Source organism: Myodes glareolus, chromosome 11, assembly GCF_982192425.1.
Source record: "Myodes glareolus chromosome 11, mMyoGla1.1, whole genome shotgun sequence".
Lineage (NCBI taxonomy): Eukaryota > Metazoa > Chordata > Mammalia > Rodentia > Cricetidae > Myodes > Myodes glareolus.
This window is the reverse complement of record NC_142036.1, coordinates 55845017-55867974: the sequence shown is the minus strand read 5'-3', so window position 1 is coordinate 55867974 and position 22958 is coordinate 55845017. Positions and strand designations below refer to the sequence as shown.

The following is a 22958-nucleotide window of genomic DNA, read 5'->3' as shown; positions in this document are numbered from 1 at the left end:
ACTCTGCCACCCAGCCACCCAGCCACCCAGCCACCCAGCCACCCAGCCACCCAGCCACACAGTCAGCCATGGAGAAAGAAGTAGAGAAAGGTATACAGAAACAGAGAAAGGTAAAAGCCTAGAGGCAAAAGGTAGTCAGAATAATTTAAGTTAGAAAAGCTGGCTAGAAACAAGCCAAGCTAAGGTCTGGTATTTACAAGAAAGAATATGCCTCCAGGAGTGATTCATTTGGGAGCTGGGTGGCAGGGGCCCCCAAAAGAGCTAAGAGTGAAAAGAGTAAAGAATACAAAACAGCAACAGGATGACCCCGAGAAACAACACCCAAGCTGCCCCTTAGCCTCTGCAGACAATCACAAACACACCACACCATACACATACAAATGTTGACTCCAAAGCTGTATGGGGGTGCTGTTAATTAGCTGTCTCCTCGCCTAGAAACAAAATATGTTCAACACAACATAATCCATAATGCAGCTACTGGCCTGCCTCCTGCCTCCTGCAGTGCTGGTAGCTGGTTAGTTTGTAGTTTTATTCCCTGTGGAACGCTGAGGCTGAGGAGGAGACACGTTGGTATGGGATGGGGGCAAACCGTACCCTTCAAATGTGGGATTCAGCATCAGAAACTTATTTTGAACAGAAGAAACAAGGGAGGTTTTCATGAGCCCCTTAACTCAGATATTCTGAAAGGTTTAAAGATAAAGATGGCAGACCTTGGACCAGGGCAGTTTTTCAATATCCACAAAAATTCTCATCAGCTCAGGGATGGCGAGCGCAGGGTGTGTGTCGTTCAGCTGGATGGCTACCTGGGTAGAGACAAGACATCGATGTGACAGTGAATGACGGCACAGGGTCTGGCTGGCTCCCTATCCTCACCAACATCTGGAGGCAATGCCAAGGGTCCCGACTCTTTTGGGGGTCGCATATCAGATATTTACATTGTAATTCATAATAGTAGCAAAATCACAGTTATGAAGTAGCACCAAAATAATATTAAGGCTGGGGTTCACCACAACACGAAGAACTGTATTAAAGGGTCACAGCATCAGAAGGTTGAGAACAACCGACTGACTAAACAAAACTCCCGCTTCCTGGGAAACATCTGAATGAAACATGTACTCTGCCTGCCTAACATTCTGACCACTGGGAGAGGGTAACTGATGGAAGTCCTCTGTGGTGGGCCTCGCCTACGGCCGCGATCTGATCATTCACCTGATCTGGGAAGGCATCGAACACGGTTCCCACACCATCCTTGGAGCCAAACTTGGAGGCCTTGAAACGTCGGATGACATCCTGCAGGGTTGCAGCCACCACAAAGTACTCCTGCTTCAGCCTCAGCTCCTTCCCTTCAAAAAACTTCAAGGCAGGGAAACCGAGTAGTCAGAGTGGGTTGCAGTGGAGCCGTGACCAAAATGTGACCAGTCTCCCCTGCCTAAGGGACATTAAGGCACCGAGAGGAGCCAGGGCGAATGATGAAGTAGTCGCCTTCGCTTCCCTGAAAACCGTTCAAATGACAGCAAGGGCTCTTGGGAGGGTGTTCAGATAGAAGATAAAGAAGTTAGGAGAGACAACAGGAACATTTTGTTGTTGTTGTTAAATAAACTTGATATAGTTTTCTTTTAGGGTCTATTTTTGTTTTTAATTTGACGCCTGTTCCCAGGAGGTCTGGGAGAATGTATACTACAAGAAACGGTGAACCAACCCAGAACTGAGAGACAGGAACCTAGAAACAATGACCTTCGTGGGAGGCCCTCTGAACGATGGGGAGTGACAGGAACTGACATTTGGCAACCAGCAAGTAGAGAGCCCAGCGAGGCTATGGAGGGAGAACAGGAGGGGAAGCACATTTCTGTGACGGGGGAGTGGATGTGAGAATACCAGGCTTATGCTTCTCTTCCGTAGTGTGTGGGGGTCAAACAAACACTTGTGGGCATGGAAAAATCATAAAGTAGTAATAACCTCATGGAAATTCATGACTGCTTGCATGATGTTTCCAAACATGACTTTCCAAACATTTATGTTTGATAAATATAGAAGGGATTACATTTAGTCAGTAAATTTGTCTGGGATAATAGTAGCAATGAGATTTTCTAGATGGTACTTACATTTTTTTTAACTTTCTTTGTTTCATATGATTTAATTTTTTTTAATGGTACAATTTACAATGAAGGAATTACTGTGGAAATAATAAAAAAACCACCATGACTCTGCCTACTTATGATAAAATCAAGCATCTATTAATCTAGAGAACTGTTCAAGTCCTAGCAATGAAATCATTAATTAAACATAATCGCTGTCTTTATTAGCGGGGAGATGGAAGCGAGAACAATTTCTTTAAAAATTTTAATGCACCATATTTTGGAAATCTGGATAGTTCAGTAATTCTTGATTTGAGTCCTAAAGATGAGTCAGGACTTGTGAGATAAACACAGAGTCAGAGTAGTTCTCGGAGGTGCTCGATGGGGGTGGGGGAAGCATGGTGGTCAGTTCAGTGGCCCTGGACCCTTGCTGCTGGGCAAGGTCACGGGAGATGAGTCAGAGCCCTGCGACCGATTTGGGAGGATGCCAGGCATCCTCAGCCTCTGTGTCCACCCTGCGTGTGATCAGGAGCCTCTCATGGCCTTAAGCAGGGCACACAGATCACTAGAGGCAGCGTGAACAGAGCAGCAAGATTTTTGGAAGAAAGGCTGAAGTCAGGACATGGACTATTTAGGAAGAAAAATGAATTTGTTCTATAGCCACAGCACAAAAAAATGATGTTTTGATCCCACTCTGAAAGAACAAAGCAATACCAAGAGGTATCCTGAGGGCTACTTTAACCCAAAAGTAGTCCTTTTCTTTTTCTTTTCTTCCCCTCTCTCTCTCTCTCTCTCTTTTAATCTCAAACTAACTTAACACACCATGCTGATTACTATAGATGAATATTTCCAGGTCAAGTCAGGTTTGGTTCTCACAGAAGGTAGCCCCTTCCAGTTACAGAATGCTGCCAGCCTGGGGTTGGCTGGCGGGAGACTGCAGACTTGGAAAATTCTTATTCTGCCCATCAAAGGCAACAATTTTTTGCACTTGGGCTTAGTGACTTTTCTGAAATGTGCTGACAGCTCCGTGTCTTTTTCCCAAAGGAAAAAGGACATATCATTAGGTTCCTGAAAATGTTGCAGCAAATCCATCTACTCCCTCCATCCCCCTCAGAGTCTATGGTTCATCACCAAGTCAACATCCAGCCTAAACTGCATCCTGGTCCCCAGAGTCCCTCCCTGGTCTCTACCACTGCTGGGAAGCAGAGTACTAATCTGGTTGTATCTGGAATTACTTTCAGGAAGAATCATTTTATCTGCAAGACATGATTTTAGCCATAAAAGAGTTGGAGTTACAGATGCGTAAATCAACCAAAAATCTGCGGTGGTCACTGAAGATCCAGTTCCGTACACCAAACACACACTAAGTTGTTACGTTGGTCATACTGGTACACGTCTGTAATCCCAGTCCTCGAAGGCAAAGGCAAGAGGACCCTAGAGAGTTCAAGCCTAGACTAGTTTATTTAAGAGAGTTCCAGGCCATCCAGGGCGAGATAAGAGATCCTGACACACACACACACACACACACACACACACACACACACACACTGAACCTGGGGAGAAGACGCAATGGGAAAAGCACTTGAGAGAATGTGAGGACCTGAGAGTTTGTAAAACTCAGAATGTTTGTAAATCACCAGAGTGTTTGTAATCCTGAGAGTGGGAGGGAGTGGTCTGTGGTCCCACTGCTTCTGGGTAGACAGAGAATCCCCAGAAGCTCAAGGGCTAACCAGGCATTCAGAGCAGTGGACAACAACAAAAGAGAAAAAAAAAACGCCCATCTCAAAAAAGAAGGCAAGACTGACATCCAAGGTTATTCTCTGACCTACACATATATGTCATACTTCATACATGCTTGTACATACACAGATAGACAGACAGATCCAGCTTTTAGAATAGCATTAGGATAACCTGAGGTAAGAAAAGCTTAAGGATCCAAACGAGTGACAGGAAAGGTAGGCATTGTCCATGGGTCTGATCTTAGGACCACCATGACCTCCCTGAGCCTGGGGACAGAAAGCCAGGAAGAGCCAGGTGAGCGTGGGAGGAGCCCAGGAAGGGAGCATCCTCAATTCTAACTTTACCAATGAAGCCCCCATCTGGACACAAAACCAGGCTTTCTTAGCATTTCACTCATCTTTTATAGCCAGGTTCTGTTTTGAAATAGGGCTGGAGAGATGGCTCAGTGGTTAAGAGCACTGCCTGCTCTTCTGAAGGTCCTGAGTTCAATTCCCAGCAACCACATAGTGGCTCACAACCATCTGTAAAGGTCTGGTGCCCTCTTGAGGAAGAGACCTGGTCAGTCATCCTCATCAACTTAGACCACTGAAATATATAGACAAGTTCAATAGAATCACCATATACGGGCTGCCCCTGCATGCTTCAGCATTGCCAGGGCATACATTTCAATTCAGTTTTTTTCTGTTTTGAAATACATCTATGGACCTTCTCAGTTGATGGAGCCACCAATCAAAGCAAAGCACCAAGTTTCATCTCGGAAACTGCACAACTTTGTCTTCTTTACTTGATTGGGAGGGGAAGTGACAGAAGGGACCAAGCTTATCCTGCACACGGTCTCACAGGTTACTAGAGAGGCTCTGGGAAGCGACCTGTCTAAGCTGGCCCTGTGTCACTCACATTGTCATTGGGGTAGAGCACTCTGGAGATATTCTCGGCCAGGTTCCGGTCCAGTACAGCCTGAATATAGTCGCCAACATTAACTGAAAGAAATGTAAAAAACTCATCAATAGACAAGGCAGCCAGTGTTGGAGCAAGCATCTTGATCTCGTCTCACATCCTTCCGTGGACAATTCCTAAGATTTCTAAAAATCTATAAAAGGGTTTTAATAAACTTTAATAGTGGCCTTCCTAGGAGAGTTCAAGGCCAGACTGAAGTTTAACTTTAAAAACTTTTTTAAAGTTTGCTTTCCATATTTGCAGCAAAAAATGCCAGTTTAGCCAGGTATGGTGGTGCAGGCCTTTAATCCCAGCACTTGGGAAGCAGAGACAGGCAGATCTCTGTGTGTTCAAGCCTAGCCTGGTGTACAGGGCAAGTTCCAGACCAGCCAAGGCTACCTAGTGACACCCTGTCTCCAAAAACAAATAAACAAACAATAAATAAATGATAAAAAGCCTTCTCAGTCTCTGAAGATCAAAGAGCAGGAACCCAAGGCTTTTTGCTCAACTTCAGACATTCACATGCAGGGTACACAAAGAAAGCAGAGACCCGGCCGTACGCACAGTCTTGGAGGTTGAAGTCATTTGGTGCTCGAGCTGACCAGAGGCGCATCGTGTTCACAGTGTTGTTCATGTACCCGGGCACGGGGGTGTCATAGGGCAGAGCCAGGACCACCTGCAGGGTTAAACATCAAGGTGGGGTGATGGAAACTGAGCTGTGTCTGCGGGCTGCAGTGGAACCCTATTCCTGACTGGTCACATACCCACATTGTGTAAGTTAGACTCGAGAAGTGTGTCTCAGAACTACACACTGTGTAAGTTACACACTGAGAAGTGTGTCTCAGGACTATACATTGTGTAAGTTAGACTGGAGAAGTGTGTCTCAGGACTATACATTGTGTAAGTTAGACTGGAGAAGTGTGTCTCAGGACTATATACATTGTGTAAGTTGGACTCGAGAAGTGTGTCTCGGGAATAAAGGGAGCACTGCAGTCACGGGGCTGCTGACCCCTCGTAGTATTTCTATGCTCAATTCCTATGTGCTCCTTGCCCTGAAGGAGGAACACCACCGTGAAGATGAGTCTTTGACAAGGCACTTTCTGATTGGCTTAATAAAGAGGTGAATGACCAATAGCTAGGCAGGAAGAGGTTACGCAGGACTTCCGGGAGAAAAGAAGAACTCAGGGAGATGTCTCTAGGCCCATGAGAGCCACCAGTGAGACGTGGAGGGAGTTGGACATACAAAATGAAAGAGGGGTAAAAGTCACATGGCAGAACGTAGATTAACAGAAACAGGTTAAGTTTTATGAGCTGGTTGGGAATAAACCTAAGCTAAAGGCCAAGTTTTCACAATTTCATAAAGTCTCTGTATCATTATTTGGGAGTTGGTGGTCCTGATGAGAAAGTACTGCCACAACACTGGAACAAACTGCTTGGGTTTAGTGGTAGAAAAGGATTTAGGATAACTAACCATGGTGTATAAGCAAATGAATGCACATGAACGTGAACCTCCTGAAGGGCAGCAGCAGCCAGGGCAGGCTCTGTGTAGGTCACTCAATGATCTGATGTCGAACATGCTAGAATCCAACAGAACAGGAAAGCAATGGAGGTACCCCCACACGAGGCATTTCAAATGTCATGCTAGCCAGATTTCCTGATGCTGTGAAAAGCTGTTTAAGTGACTTCTGTCATGCTCTGCCGCGTTGTGGTAATTAGCTGAGCTCTGTTCAAGACGCCAGCTTTGGGAATCTAGCCCCATCTTTGTGACAGCTATTCAGACAGACGGGCGGGGATGTGAACAGTGTCACAGGACAGCTAAACTTCACATGGGAAACGACCCGTTTATGACTATTACGTCCCATCAGAGCCAAGGTTCAAGGAGGGAGAATGGCAGGATGACTGCATGGAAGGATGTGATACATCACGTGGTCCAGCCCATTCACTGGGGCCTTGATGGAATAAATCACCCTTACTTGAAGATCTTTCACGAAGAAGTAAAGGCCACCAAGCACGAGGTGTCATTTGTAGACTGGAAATGACTCTGGGTTTAAACAGGAATTGCCCTCTGCTCCTCCCAGCGTTCCAGAGGCAGTCTAAGGCCCTTTTAGGGGCTTCAGGGAGAACTTGTCCCCTCGTTGCTCACCCCAAGGCTGTGTGTCACTTCTGGGATGCGCCAACATGTCTGGAGACTACAGAGTTTCTCAGGTGTGTTTTCCTTGCTCAGCAAAGGAGCACTCGCTCAGAGCAGCGCTGAGGCTGACACTCTACTGAGAACCCTTCTTGCCCTTTGTCCTTCACAGGTGGCACCCTGCACCATGAAGACCTCCCACTTCTTCCTGCTGCTCCCCCTCCTCACCTTTCCTAGTGTTGCTCCCACACATCACCAGCACAGCTAATTCTCTCTGGTATCCGCTTCCCCCGTGGGCCTGAGTTACACAACAGCAAGCAAACAGCTCCGCTTGTTGGAAGCCATTCCCTGCATGCTCAGAGCGTGTCTGGCCTCATGCGCTCTGACCTCACCAGCCACAAATGTGGGGCTGATCCAGGCGATGACTCTCTCACCCATAGAGTCCTGCAGGGCTTCAGCCAGCTCTGTATATCATCTCTGGCCCACCTAGATGTGCTTCCCTAGGCGTAGACACAAGTACCTTGGGATTGAATGTTTGGATTCGCCATGAAAATATCTAGAGGTGCTTTGTGAAAACAAACCTGCTCAGCCACAGGTCCTCTAGCACAAACAGAGCACTTCTGGGATTGATTGCATAAGCTTCAGAATTTTGGATAGATCGGAAGCTAATGAAGTTGCAGGCACCAAACTCTATGCCACATACTAGTTTAATACCAAACAAGTGTGCCATTTCTTAAAGTGGATTACCTGGTCTGCTTATAGTTCACACGGCAGCATTGTGACCAAGTGCAACTGTGACTGTGGCCAGACATGGAAAACAAAATAAAGCAGGAACTTACCTTTAAGGCAAAGTACTGAGCCACACCCTACATCATTTCCCTGGTTCGCTCCTCACCTGTCACGTGGTGTGCCACGTAAGTTCACATTCGGATGGGAACATTTTAAGTCTTATTTTTCTGAGCTTTGAATATCTCTCTAAGGATTAGTAAAATAAACCAGTAGTTTAAAAAAGAAAGCAGCTGTAAGTCAGGCATGCTGAAGCATGCTGAGACATTTTACAAATAAGGGCATTATTTCGTTGGTTCTGAAGAATGACTAAGATAAGCGCCAGCCCGAGACCTCTTTTATTCAGCAAATATATCAAGAGAGGCTGTGCTGACTGGGCAAGGCGGCCCAATAGGGAGTAGGGTCATCCACAGAAAATACAATGACAGAGAATCATAGATGCCAAAGGACTAGTTATAATCTGCCGACTGGGCCGTACGCAGATCGAATGGTGAGACAAAGACTCATTCCAGCGGACATGCCCTTGAAGAAACAGCAACGTCACTTTTTCAGAAGTGATCACGGATCACAGATCCCGGCACTGTACACGGACTGTGCAGTGGGCTGAAGCCGCGATCATCTTTGAAGACTATTGTACTAAAATGTACTAGTGATGGGCTGAGCAGAAGCTTTGAAATGGCTCTACTTTGGTATCAACAATGTTTATAAAACCAGAGAACTAAACATCCAGGGAGCTATCAGTTAAGTACTACCAAGTTGATTAATATCTGATCAAGCTGATTGCAAAATGATCCTGTCAATCAGTTAACCATGACAAGGCACTTCGCTCCTGTCCTCAGGGCCCTTATCTCCCAGAGGAACGGGCAGCACAAAGTGGACTGGCGTGTTTATTTACACAACTTCACCCTGCTATTTGACACACAAGACACGACTCTTTTTCTTTCTTTATTGTAGGGGCAGTGGTTGGAACATAGCCCTGGCTGGAACTCTGCGTAGTTCAGGCTGGCCTCAAACTCACAGAGATCCACCCGCCACTGCCTCCCGAACGCTAGGCTAATGGCATGCGCCACTGTGCCTGATCGATACTTCATTATTGATACCGTGTAGCGCTACACGCTGCTCAGTGCAATGTCCCCTGTGCTGTAATGCTTGTCACGAGAACACTGGATTACCTGGGTGTCGACCCACTTGGTCCCAGTCTCGGTGTGCTCTACTCTTCCATAGAAATGCACGGGCAGCATGAATTCGGGGCGCGCCTTCTCCCAAGGGTTCCCATGTCGGAGCCAGTCATCTGCCTCTTCTACCTAGAAATGGACACGGCTTAGAGTTCACTGTTCAGGAGACATTGTCCCAGCCCATCACGTATAGCACAACACCAGATAGCTTTGACAGAAGCTCAAGAGTGCTGCTTTGGAAAGGAAGTCCTCTAGGTCTTCCTACCTCATTTCACCTTTGCTGCTGTTCACATCCTAAGACAATGACAGTGCTCACCAACAATGACGTGTTTCATACTAATGCTCACAGCAATGCTAAAGGAGGGAGCCATGATTTCCATCTTTTCAGAGACAAGGAAATACGACAACTCAAGGTCAAATAGAAGGAAGATGATAGCACAAGACAGACTTCAGTTTTGTGATTCAGAGCCATGACTTCACATCTGGGGATGTCCTCTAGAAAGGCTAGCCATTGAGCTTCTGGACCACATGGTCCAACATGAAGCTTTCAGTCAAGATTCTGGTGCCTGGAATGCACAGAATGAGCTAGGAAATGCTCCTTAGACACCACTCTCTTAATAAAGCTCATTTCATTACAGGCAGAGAGAATTTCATGGTCTTCGCTGCTCACCTTAATCCTTATGGAACTTTGACTTGGTAACAAACTATGCATTATGATTTGAAGATGCCCTATACTAAAAAGTAAGGAATTAATTTTATTGACAATTCCAACTTCAACAGTATTTACGTTATCTACAACAAACTGTTCCAAAGAAAGAAAGAAAGAAAGAAAGAAAGAAAGAAAGAAAGAAAGAAAGAAAGAAAACCAGATTTCCTATTTAGGATGTTCAGGACATCAAACTAATTTTGGTTTGTGTAACAATCAAGAAGAATAAAACAATAACACCACTGTACCGAGGGGGTGTAGTTTAATTGATTAATTAATTAATTAATTAACTAAGTGCACACTATGCATTTGTGGAATTTTTCAGCTGATAAGAAGCTTGCAGGCAGAGTGCTTGCTGGGCAAGTTTGAGAGCCTTGGTTAGTTAGGATCCCTAGCACCCACTTGTAAGACAGACACATGGGGTGCGCACCTGTAACCCTAGCACTGAGAAGAGGGTGTGGAGACAATGGATCCAGGATTGGCTATTTAGCCAAACTAGCCAAATCACTGAGCTCCAGGTTCACTGAGACCCTGTTTCAAAAAATAAGATCAAACTGGTCAATGGCGGCACACGCCTTTAATCCCAGTACTTGGGACAGAGGCAGGTGGATCTCTGTGAGTTCAAAGCCAGCCTGGTCTATGGAGTGAGTTCCAGGATAGCAAGAACTACATAGAGAAAGCTTGTCTCAAAAACAAAAATAAAAATCCAACAAACAAGAGCAAAAAATAAGGTCGAAAGGTATGCAGGAAAACATGTCAACCTCTGGCCTCCACATGCACACTGCACACAGATATAGACACAGAATAAATGAATAGGCAGATGGGTGGGTAACTGGAGAGCCTGGTCAGTGTGAACGGAGTATTCCCCTTTCTGCACTGGTGCTATTGTTGAATACCACAGAAGGGACGGACAGCAAGGGGAAGACGTGGCAACGAGGACTTTCCTATAGAAAGTCATGAGCTTGGGAGAACGGAAGCCATGTTTCTGCTGAGAAAAGTGTCTCCGCCACAGGCTCCTTTGTCCTCAAGAAGCAGAAATGCCTAGGGGACAGGATGGCACCTCATACCCATTCCTTCCCTACTCCCATTCTGAGTGGCCTTTGCTCTTGTGACTAGTCAGCTGACCACGCCTTTGCCTATTGGCTTCATATGCTCTGCCCCAAAATGGCTGTTTTTTGTTTCCCGTGGCTAACACTTTTTGTAAGGAGCCATGTTTGTTTGCTGATTTCAGTCCAAGTCCCTTGCTGAATCAGAAAGGAATCAGTGAACAGCACTTCCAACTTTCTCAGGATGGTTTCTAAGGTGGACTGAAAGGTAGGGATTTCACAGCCACAGGCTCATCACTGCAGACCCAAGGAGGAGCCACAGGTGCTGTGGGAAGGGCAAAACTCATCCTGACTTCCATTTCTTCCTGCCAATTAGAGTCTCCTGTAGCCACAGGGATCTCTGGGAGCACTAATTGCTGAGGTATATGAACCCGCGGAGCGGGTGGGAGATGAGTTTTCTTTGATTCTTGCATCCAAGTAGGTTTCAGGACCATCCCAGAGGCTCTGGGAGGAGACTGGGGGTGCTGATTCACAGCCACTGTGGCTCCTGAGAGTGAAACTAGCTGGCTTCGAGCCTGGGCATCTCCCCGGAGGGATGACCCAGTGGAATCAAGTGGAGCCAGCCGCGAAGTAGAGGTCAGCTCTGGCACCACACTGGCGACAGGGTTCCAAGAAACACTTTCTGCCTCAAATGTGGGGCACAGAGGATGAACTCTTGAATAAATGTCAAGAGAGTCTTTGCTTATTGAGAGCACACATAACTGAAAGACAGTTCTGGGGAGTCTTGGTAATTCAGTAAGAATGACTAGAGGCTCGCAAGGCAGCGGAAACCAGAAGACTGACTGCCAAGGCTCGGCACAGGTTTTAAGCGGAGACTAAGTCAGTTCTTCCTGAGGGCACCTTTGCTATCATTCTAGGAGACACTGTTTAATGGCATTCTCCTCTTCCTCCCAACAGTCGAGTGCTTTCATGAGGGACTCTCATGATCAGGTTTCAGGGTTCCCATGAGAATTTGTGGCAAGTCCAGAATATTAACCACATAATTATTTTCCTCAGTTCAATCAACACATTTTTCTGCAAATGTTCTTTGAACAGACCCAAAAGCTAAAAGTCCATCAGTCTTTAAAAAATCTTCCCAGCTGGTGACTTCTCATCGGTACCGTTCAGTATCTGCTGTACAGGAGAGAGGAGCTGGGGTGCAGGGGAGCAGGGTTCAGGGAGCAGGGAAGCAGGGGAGCAGGGTGCAGGGGAACAGGGAGCAGCAGAGCTGGGATACAGGGGAGCAGGATGCAGGAACGAGACCATAGCATAATCTGAAGGACTGCAGACTTCCTGGCATTTTTTTTTTTCACGGAAATGGTTTCGTTTTATGATGTGACATATTTTACATTTGCCCTTTACGATCCCATCTTGAGAAATAACGTAGCTGGAGAGTACAACTGTATGTCCTCTGATTCTGCTTGTAAGACATAATTAAAGAAGCGATGGTGTCTAACGGGGCTAACTTTGGAATTAGCAGGAGCTATTGGTCCCTTTTTCTCTCCCTCTCTCTCCTACTCCCCTCTCTATCTCTGCTCCCCCTCCCAACTCCCATCTCTGGACGGGGTCTCAGGTAGTGCAGGCTAGCCTTTAACTTAGTAAGTAGTAGAGGATGATCTCTGGTCCTCTGGCTTCCACCTCCCTAGTGTTGGTATTGTAAATGTGCACTGACACAATCCTGTTTAGTCCATGCTGGAAGTAGCGGGGGGGGGGGGGGGGTTGTCAAACCCAGGGCTTCACGTATGATAGGTGAGCCCTCTACCACTGACGCTACATCTATAGCCCCAGATGCTCTTCTTAAAATTTAGAATGCTATAAACATATATACCTCCTTGATCTATAGGAATATGAATAAAATTGAAGGGGGAAATGTATTTCAGGAATTTCAGATTTATTTCTTGAGTGTCTTTAGAATCTTTCATACAAAAGTAGTTTAAAAACTAAGAAATGGCTGGGTGGTGCTGGCACATGCCTTTAATCCCAGCACTTGGGTGGGGTGCAGAGACCAGTAGATCTGTGAGTCTGAGGCCATCCTGGTCTATAGAGCGAGTTCCAGGCCAACCAAGGCTACACAGAGAAACCCTGTCTCAAAAAACCAAAACCAAACCAACCCAAAGCAAAACAAAAACCTAAGAAAATAAAGTCTTAAACGGGATGGACAACAATGAGACCCACACAGTCTACTTCCCGGGCAGAGCAGGGATACGGGAGTCATCCGGTGAGGTGGTGTGGAAATGCTGGCCACATGGATAAGTCCCTGCTAAGCTCAGCGCACAGCGAGGACTGTAGCTACTTTGCTGGGAAAGGAAATGCGCGCTTTCATTTCTACGGCATTTGATATGCAGAAAGCACACATTTCCTATGGCATATGAGGCACACGGAAGACCAAACGGAGGACAACAAACATCCCTGAAATCCCAACAAGATCAATCATGTTGAAGCGTTGGTTTAGGTTCTTTCCTTTTTTAGAAAAGAAAGACTTATTTATTCATTAAATTTATGTTTCTGTGTGATTCATGGATGCCACGGGAGTCTGTGGAGGCCAGGAGAAGTGAGATCCCTCAGAACTAAAGCTACAGGTGCCTACTGTAAACTTCCACGAGAACAGAACCTGGCTCCTCTGCAAGATCATTAAGCGCATTAATCTTAGCCACGGAGCCATGTCTCCTGCTCCTGATGTATTTTCCTTCCTAAAACATTTTCTCTCCTGGACAGTTGTAGTCAGTCCGGTCATATAATACTCGATCCCTTTTCTGCCCAAGCAACATAAATGACCTTCCGCTTTAGTAAAAGCACTCAAGCATGCGGTAGCCATGGTTATATTAACGTTTGCTCAGAGAGCTCCACACTTTGTGGAGTTACTCTCCTTCTCCCAAGAGCCCGTTTGTGTGCCCACTCTGCAGGTTCTCATAGGAACTCTGGGAAGTCGGCATCTCCACCCCGAAGATAAAAAGACCGAGGCTTGGACAGGGGCAATACAATCTTCATGGCGTGCTTTCTATGAGGAGTGAAATTAGATCTCAATTAGGAATCACTGTCTGAGTCCTTCTGGTTCATGTTGCTTCACAGTTTTTATTTACTTAGAGCTAGGGAGAAATACCCAACACTTGTCTTTAGCAAAATTTGGAATTTTGCTTATAGCTTAACATCTTCCAGACTCTGTTCCCAGCCATTTCCTTCGGAAAGTTTGTTTTTCACTCGACATTCACACCAAATCTTTTTTAGTTCCTTCCTTCCTTCGTGGCTAGATACTGGGCAAGAGGAAAGCAGACCTCGGGCCCCCAACCTTACTTACCTCTCCTACGTCGGCTTCATCTCCTTACACATCCCCGCCCAACCACTGCTCTGGGCTGTTGGACCACTACATGAAGCAAAGCTGACGGAGTTCAACTTCTTGGAAATGCAGTTTATACATTTTTATCAATAGTGTGTATATAAAACACAGAGAGGGAGAGGGTGCAGTCCATACTTAAGATCAGGGGAAATTCCACAGTGGCCTTGGCCAAAGACTCAAAAAGCTATCAGAGATGAAAGAAACCAATAGCTGAGATCTAAAAAGGTGTAACTACAGTCGTCTGGATGGGTTTGTCCACGTTTATGTAGAACAGAGTATTAAATATGTGTCAAGTTTATTAGCAATCAATAGATTATCTAATATTATTGTATAAAAAGTTATTTTGCTTGTGTGATCTTATACAGCCATTCCCAGGAGGGTAAGAGTCTCGTGTACACAAGAACACTGACTGACCCCTGCTGATCAGCTGGGGAAACCCTACTTTGCTGCAAACTGGCAATGCGCTTCCTCCCTGGGAGGCCTGCTGATGAGATCATAGCTCTCGCCCACAAGTCTTCCTCTTTGTTTCTGTAACCTTCAAGATGGAATGCTGCACACGAAAGCCATCCACAGTCAGGGCTCTGTGGTAAGTATTTTCAGAGATCCCTGGTGAGGTCTCACTCTCAATACAGCAAAGCCCAAGACCCTACCCTACTCCCAGGAACGATGGCAGTCACCCCAACTCATCGAGTATTCACTGTAGGCGGAGCCTCATGGGTAATCTGTTGAAGATTACATTTTTCGTTTTTTAAAGATTTATTTATTTACTATTTAACTGCACTGGTGTTTTGCCTGTGTATACTCTGTGTGAGCGTGTCAGGGCCCCTGGGACTGGAGGTCACACATGATTGTGAGCTGCACTATGGGTGCTGGGAATTGAACCCAGGTCCTCCGGAAGGGCAGCTGGTATCCTTAACCACTGAGCCATCTCTCCAGCCCTGAAGAGTATTCACTATCACACAAGAGACACATACACCGCTACTGCTCTTGTTTTCTAGACTGCACAGTTGAGAGCTAAGGAGGTTAGGAAATGGGCCATGAACCAGCTGGTGAGAGCCAGGCTCTGTGCCGGGTGTCAGGGACCTGGAGGTGAATGACACCGATGGGCTCTCAGCTCCTGCGACTTATCCAGAGCGGGGAGCTGACAGTGTCCACTGCCGTCAGCCGGATACCAGAGAAATCAGTCGAGTGCTCTGGGAAAGGTACGCTGCACACTGGCCAGAACACAAAGAAAGAGCCTCTGAAGGCTCAGGAGACAGCACGGCAAGAGACGGTCTGCATACCTGCCATCCATCCCGGATCTTCTGGTTGAAGATGCCGTATTCATAGCGGATGCCATATCCGTAGGCTGCGAGTCCCAGGGTTGCCATGGAGTCCAGGAAACAGGCTGAATTTGACCACATGGACAAAAATAATCAGAAGGCTTAGCATCAAAAACACGGAGGCCAAACAACAGTCTTCTATCAGGAGACATTTGCATTTGAGCAAAGGGATCACCACACGAAACTTACTGGGTTTTTAAATAACCTTTTCTAATTACAGAGTTAATACCATAGAGAAGTTGGAAAATGTAAAAATGTCTTAAGACATCCTTCCTTACCATCTTGAATAGCCATTGTGCACATATGATCATTGTTTCAGAACAAATACAGGGGCCACCTACAGTGGGTAGGTTGACTGTTGTCACCCGTAGCTGCTCTTCTAAAGGAAGTTGTCTTTGTGGCTGCCTGCTGAACTGTATCCCCAAGACACAGAAATGTATGTGAGACCTGTTCTGTCATAGCACCCAGCTGACTGATGGAATTCCATTGCTCTTGGGACACTTGTGATTGCATGCACCAGCAAGTGGATTATATCAACCAGGAAGTGGATCCCACTTTCCTGATCTAAGCCTTTTAACCATTTATAGTAATTCTGTTTCCTTCATCGGTGACAGCCAGTAGCCTCGGCAGCAAGGGCATCCAATCCACCAGAGTACTAGGAATTCTCTGAGGGTAGGGGGCTTCAGTGCAAGATTTTCCTTGCTGTTTTTGTCATTTGCTTTGTGAGAGGAGGGGACGGAAGGAGTGGGGGAGAACTATAGAGCCCCAGAGTACTGGTATAACAGAGTTCGGACTTAATCAGGCCTAATGTCTGGGGCTCTTTCTTGTTCTGTGATCGCAATGCCATTGCTGATGCAATGATTTTCTTATTAGATTTTCTGTTAGCTAATGACAGAGCATCTGAACTAGAAGAGCCCATCGGTAGTAGGAAGAGAAGGATCTACCTAGCACCTGGACGCAATCCAAAGGGTTACGTTAATCTGACTGTCCCTCTTGGGAATTTGAGCTGCCAGGAATGAGGAAACCTACAGCAGGAATTCGATCTGAGTTGTCACTCAAACTGTAAGGGTCTGTGTTGGGTTCCTAGCCTAGCTGTAAGACAGAGCTATAGACACAAAGTGCTAAACCTAGAGTTAGCCTCACGTGACCAGTCCCTGCTTTGTCTGACCTGTGGCTGTCCTGGCATTCCCTAGGTCCCGACGAGTTCGTCCTTAGAGCCTGAGCAGGTGGGGTTCCGACTTTCACAGTCAGGGAAGAGACTTAAGTATCTGAGAATGACTCGGGCTCACTTGTTGCTCTAGTCTCTGGCCTGCCCAAACAGCGGAGGAGCAAGGCCATTAATGGCAAGTCCAGAGCAGAGCAGAGTGAACGGTGCTAGCCAATGTCGAAGAGCTTGTGTTTCACATAAAAGCAGACCAATTCCTATTCTCAGATAGGCTTTCCACTAGGGCTGCCACCCTCCCTACGGCCCAGGCAAGCCTGGGAAATCCTCAGATGAGTGACTTCACAGGACGATGGCAAGCAGCCCACCTGAAGCACTTTTCTATGTTTTATCACTAGCGGCCACACTAAAGCACACTGCCAGTAACACTGAAAGGTCTCGAGAAAATGAATCCCCTTTGATTGCCTCCTTTAAGCCCAGGCTCCTCTCTGGACGTCATTAGGCACATTTAACATTTAAGCTAAACTTAGTATTTGAATACAAACTGTCCCATGTTTCTCTATATACATAACTCAAAGAAGGTGTAATCTTGTAAGAATAGAAACGGCACCACTCTGCACGGGTTTTAATGGAACCTGCTTTGAACATGGTGATGGTGATTCACGCAGGCAAGTTCATCAACTAGGCAAGTATGTCTGTATGGGTGGGCGGCTTTTAATGGTGTTTTAGAAGTAACACTGTAGCAAAGCTTTCCTGTTGGTTCGCCTGCCTTCTTGCCCACATGTTGCATTGGGTGTTTGCTTTGGAGAAACTCTCCAGAGGCGCAGAAATGCTTGGTTACAGAATGTGATGTTTAATATGAGGTCAATCAGGATCTAGAATAGCTCAAGCGACAAATCTCTGGGTAAGCCTGTGTGGGATTACATGAATTAACTGAGGTGGGGAGACCCACTCCCAATGTGGCAGCGGCAAGAGGGACACCCTTCCATGGTCTGGGGCCCTGGACTGTAGAAACAGGAGAAAGCTGTCTGAGCATGGACATTTAATCCCCTCTGCTTCCTGATGCAGATGCCTGCGACCAGCTGTCTCAAGCGCCTATTTCCATGACTTCCCCACTGTTCCTTGCAACTCTGAGCAAAACTCAACCCTCCTTCCTTAAACTGATGCATATTTTGTTGCAGGGAGCGGAACTAGTGTTATATTGTAAACATTTTCTTCTCTGTTTGCAGAAAAGTCATTCCTGAAGTACAGCAAAGAACTCAGTCTGCATGCATACGAAAGGCGGTATATTAACGACATCACTGCCTGCCAGCCAATCGAAACAGCAAACTGTAGCGTGCAAGGTAAGTCTTAGAATTTATGGCAACTGACCAGCCCTGTGAACAAACTGCAGTGAAGTAAACGGGCGACTTTGGAAACCCTTGAGTGAACAGGAAGGATCTGGTTAGCTCTGGGGTTTAAGCAATGCCTGACCAGGCTTTAAGCAACATCCCCCCCTTTTTTTCAAGCTTTCTTCTCTCTGTGGGGTTGATCAGCCCACAGGGGATATTCAAGAACAAACCTACAGAGGGGCCATGCTGTCTCCTTCTTCTAAGGAGCCAGCTGGCTCTTCCAAACATGATTGTGTATGGCGCCCGAGAAGGACAGGTCGCCTAGATGGAACAGCCCATTCCTGCTGTGCTTACCGGCAAGCCTCCCCAGACCACCATTGCCGAGCCCAGCGTCTTCTTCAATTTCTTCTAACTCCTCCATGTCCAATCCAAGCTGAGGAGAAAGGAGAACCATATCGGACACAGATACACACAGGCCATTCCAGGGACAACAGCCACTTCCAAAAGCACTGGCCAGACATCAGGATGATCTGTATGCTTGATCAGGCTGCGGTTTGTTTGAGGCATGTTTTGGCACTGCTTGTTAACTGATGAAGCTGGCAACTGCTGGTGCCAGTGGTTCAAGATGGACTAGCCAGGAATGGAGAAGCATCATCCTCGATGTCCTCTGCGGACCACACCACTTCCTTAATATTGGCCCTTAGATAGAGACTGCTACATCTCCCTTGTAAAATGTGGAAGATGAAGGTACCTACTTAATTTAGGGTTGTGAGTCAAATGATATCGTATAAACAAAGCACCAGTATTAGTTTGGGGTAGATGTATCATATGCTATTATTACTTAAAAAAATATGAGAGTCAGTGGGAACAGCCACCTGCCTCCACTTGGGGACAGTTGCTAGCTCCCTTCTCCAAAGTGCTGGGATCCCAGTTCTGAAGCCACTAGCACTGGGTCCCCTCAGGGTCCTGCAGCAGACTGTACGCTGTCGATTACTTATTTTATGAGGGAACTGATGTTCTCATAAACCCAGTGGCCTGCTTCCTGCTTCCTGTGGTAATCTCACCTGACCTCACTGAAGGGTAATCTACCCTGAAACAGCTGTGACCTTATCTGAAGGTCACATACCCCACCTCAAATTAGACAGTTAAAAAACCCACCTCTTCTCCCCTTCCTCTCCTCCTGTGCTTGTGTAGGACAGAGGGCAACCTGCGAGTCAGCGCTATGCTTCCGCCGTATGGATCTCAGGGTTTGAACTCGGGTCACAGGGCTTCGATGCAAGCGCCTTTATCTTGGATAGCTTTTCGTGGGAAATTAATTTCAATATTGAAAGTATGTGCATAAGAAGGAACTGCCTAAAGTGATGCCCACATTTTCTCTGGGCCTCTTCTCAGGACCCCACCCTTCTACCATGTCACTTCCTTGTGTAAGTGTTGATAATCAGATCTCACAGGAACTCAAACACGGCTCTGCATCATTTCACGGGGAAGGGGCTTTTGAATTTGCTCCCCGTAACCAGGGATTCCTCGGTCCTTATGCAGCCCATGCTCCATGCTAACCAGCACTCACGATCTTGAAAAGTTACAAAGTGGAAAACCAAGAAGCTCTGAACCTTGACCACACAGATGCAGGTCATGCGTACTCGCCACTCCAAGGAAGGTATGCAATGTTTTTCTAGTATGAGGGAAAGAAAGGGAAGTGGTGGAGAGCTGCTGTGGTTTTTTTGGCAGGAAGTACTCTACCTAACCAACACGAAGGTTGCTAGCCCAGAGCAATAAGTAGCAGGCCACACTATGCACCATCCCAGCCCTGTCATTTGTAAATACATGCTTCTCCATCTAGTCTCATCAGAAAGGTGAAGGACTTCTTGTTTTTGGCAGACAGACACCTGGAGGAAGGGCTGGAATGTGTCCTTATAAACAAACGAGCAAGTTAGGACTCCTTAAGAGGAAGTGTGTTTCCATCTCATTAGGCCAGAGAGAAACAGGACAGCGGATTTTCAAACATTTCTGTCTTTACGTTGTCTGATATATGAATAACCATCTAACTTGGATCATTTCTTAAAAGGCAGACTGCGGCCTGATCTACATCAGGCTTGCAATTCTCACAATGAAGACTTTTACAAGTTTCATTTTAAAAATATGATTTGTTTCAGAAAAACTACCCAAGCCTTTGATTGCAAAACAAAATCCTCACGTCTGGTAACCCATTTTCTCATTTCCTTTTCCCTCCACCCTGTAGACCAGGCTGGCCTTGAACTCAGAGATCCACCTGCTCCTGCCTCCCCAGTGCTGGGTTTAAAGGTGTGTGCCACTGCACCCAGGCCTCAGTTCTCCAACTTGTGCTTATTTCTCATTATTTGTAAAAAACCTAAGAAGCTACTTGTCATGCAAATGTGCATGTGGTGTGTGTGTGTGTGTGTGTGTGTGTGTGTGTGTGTGTGTTAAAGTGAACTTGAGATGTAGAGAAACAAGAGAAACATGAGGATGACATACATACCTGGTAAATGGCCTCGTCACAGGCATTTTGTAAGCCGAGGTTGATCATGGTGTTCTGTAAGGTTCGGCCCATGTAAAACTCCAGAGAGAGGTAATAAACCCTCTGAAATAAAGAGAGGAAAGGCTGTCACTCTTCTGTGAGGTCAACCATGCTTGTCAATACACATAAAGATGCAAATCCATGTAAGGCCACCCAGCGAAAGCCATCGGGTCCTGGGCTGCTTTAACTCACACTCAAGTGAGGCTCCTGCAATCACTTTACGGGATGCCGACAGCGCCTACCACTCCCGACATGAGGAAACCATGCTATACATGATTTTTGGCTTGGTATCTTTTATCCTCAGAAAGAAAAAGAAACAAGAACATCAAGCTAACAGGATTTGATGTTTTTGTTTTGCTTTTCCCTGCTCATGAGCTTCATGAGTAAAACACTTTATAGACAATCAATTTGGGCTGTCTGCCATCATCACCTTTCACTTCAAGGGTCAGGTCGGTTGCTTCTGCCCCTGTGATCTAAGAAACATACAGACTAGCTCCCACACAGGTTGGGGCTAGACAACATTCCTCTTTCACTGACGACTCACCATTGGCATGAAGAATCCCCCAGGAAGACCCACCCAGGAAGACTCCCCCCAATAAAAACCCAGGAAGACTCCCCCAAGAAGACCCCCCAAGACTCCTCCAGGAGACTCCCCAGGAAGTCTACATAGCAGTTCTTCAGGTAAGAGAACCCAAGGCCTAGAAACATTTGTTCTCAATGAGACAGTAAATTTCCCCATGGACTTAGAAACTATTTGCCTTTGGCCTGGGAAAAGCCAGGTAAATATGAGCCGAGTCAAGTGAGAGGCACAAAGTTCAGACCGGCCTGAAGCCGCTTCAAATGAAGCAGGGTTTGCTGATGTAAAGGAAAGGACATTGGAGCGACTGGAGCCCCCCCCCTTTCAGGACGCTTTGCCCTCTGTATCAGTTACCCTGCTCCCCAAAGGGCACAGAGCAAAGCAGTGAGAGCCTGTTCAAGTCACTTCAAATTCCAGATGCTCCCCATTTCCACAGGATAGGAAGAACACAAAAATCAAAGTATTTGGGCAACCCAACAAATCAATGGTGATGATGATGAGGAGGAAATGATAATAATAAATGGGGAAGGTGATAGAGCTCATGTAAGAAATCACTATGACATCAACTCAGAAACTTCACTCTTTCTTACTTTCATTTTATGAAACAGTTGAGTTCTGAACCTTCACAAACAGAGTCAGCGCTGTGCCCTGTCTGGGCATCTAACACGGCTGTCCAAAGCACAGCATTTGTGTGCAGCTTCTCTGAATGTTTATGGGGAAATTTCTTCTGGCTCCTTGTCAGCCTATCAGATACATGCCTATGCATGTTAGTGAAAGGCATCTCTCCGGGGACACACTTAGGCCCCAAAGGTTCAGTGTACTACTCCTACCCGAGGCTGGGGGTTCTATTCACGAGGCCACGAGGGACAGCAGATCAAGCCACAGATACCATTAGCTCAGCTCTTTCCAGCCTTCATACGTGTATTTTCATTCCCTCTCTGATGGAACAAAGCCCGTTTACCTATTCCAGGATCTATGCAAATCCCGTTTGTAAATACATCTATACCGCTGTCTTGCAACTGTGAAGTCACACGCCTGGAATTATTGACCTCCCTTTTAAGGCTAAATCAGCACTGACTTAAGATCCATTCGCATGAACAACATCTTCAGGGTTTTAAGATAGTTCTAGTTCTTCTAGACAGGTTTGCTCAAAGTATCTTTTTAGAGGACAGACTTTTTAAGGACAGTAACTATAGGCGAGTTCCTATTTTTATTTTGGTTTTTTTGTTTATTTGTTTGTTTTGATAGGCTTTACTGTGTAATGACTCTCGCTGTCTTGGAACTTACTCTATAGATCAGGCTGGCCTCAAACTCACAGAAATCTGCCTGCCTCTGCTTCCGGGTGCTGGGATTAAATGCGTGTGCCGCCACTGCCGGGCTAGACTTCCTATTTTTCTGATGAATGATGTATTTTGAGATAAAATATACTTTATATTTGAGAATATGTAACACCTTGAAAAAACAGACCTATGTTCGCACAATGTCCCATGGACATGTATTACACATTCCTAATGATAAGCTATTTGAATATCTTCATTTACCTTGTAAATTTCATGCACAAACTACTCCTGATATTGTATCTACATTATACGAAACCAGTTACAAAGGGTTTAAAAAAGACAGAATAAAGATGATATAATAATATCAATGCATTAAAAATAGTTTTGAAGTTGCTCCTAGCAGAAACTGGAGGAGCTGGGTGCTTCTGTCTGGGCACCCAGCCGTGGGTTTGAAACATGTGATAGCAAATCTGAGACTTGCAGGAGTGGTACCTAGAGACCGGTGTGGGAGGGCACTTCACGTGGAGGGTGGAGGGTGAGCAGAGCGCCCAAGTGGGAAATGGTGAGATGGCAGAGCCGTGGAGGAAGATGGGCACGGAGGGTAATGTAGCTAAGACGGAAGGGCAGGTTCACCTATGAAGAAGGCAGTGTCCTTCAGGACTACGTCAGGGCTGGAGCCAACAGACTAGGATTTGCTCGCTGCTTTGGGAAGCTCAGCTGGACCCAGGTCTAACCTGAATCGGGGTTGCAAATGCTGTGTCTTTGGGAGCTGACAGATAAAATAG

At 46.2% G+C, this 22958-nt stretch overlaps 1 protein-coding gene across 1 annotated transcript in view; it reads right to left on the bottom strand.

Moving 5' to 3' along the window:
• Nucleotides 1-22958, bottom strand: part of Pygl (glycogen phosphorylase L) — a 35333-nt gene that overhangs the window by 9857 nt on the left and 2518 nt on the right. The window contains exons 2-9 of the mRNA XM_085697568.2: nt 20278-20379; nt 18135-18213; nt 15249-15352; nt 8838-8969; nt 5316-5427; nt 4713-4795; nt 1210-1353; nt 711-803 (exon numbers count right to left, since the gene is read on the bottom strand). Coding sequence (XP_085553694.1) covers nt 711-803; nt 1210-1353; nt 4713-4795; nt 5316-5427; nt 8838-8969; nt 15249-15352; nt 18135-18213; nt 20278-20379 — 849 coding nt within the window. The remainder of the gene's footprint in view (nt 1-710; nt 804-1209; nt 1354-4712; nt 4796-5315; nt 5428-8837; nt 8970-15248; nt 15353-18134; nt 18214-20277; nt 20380-22958) is intronic.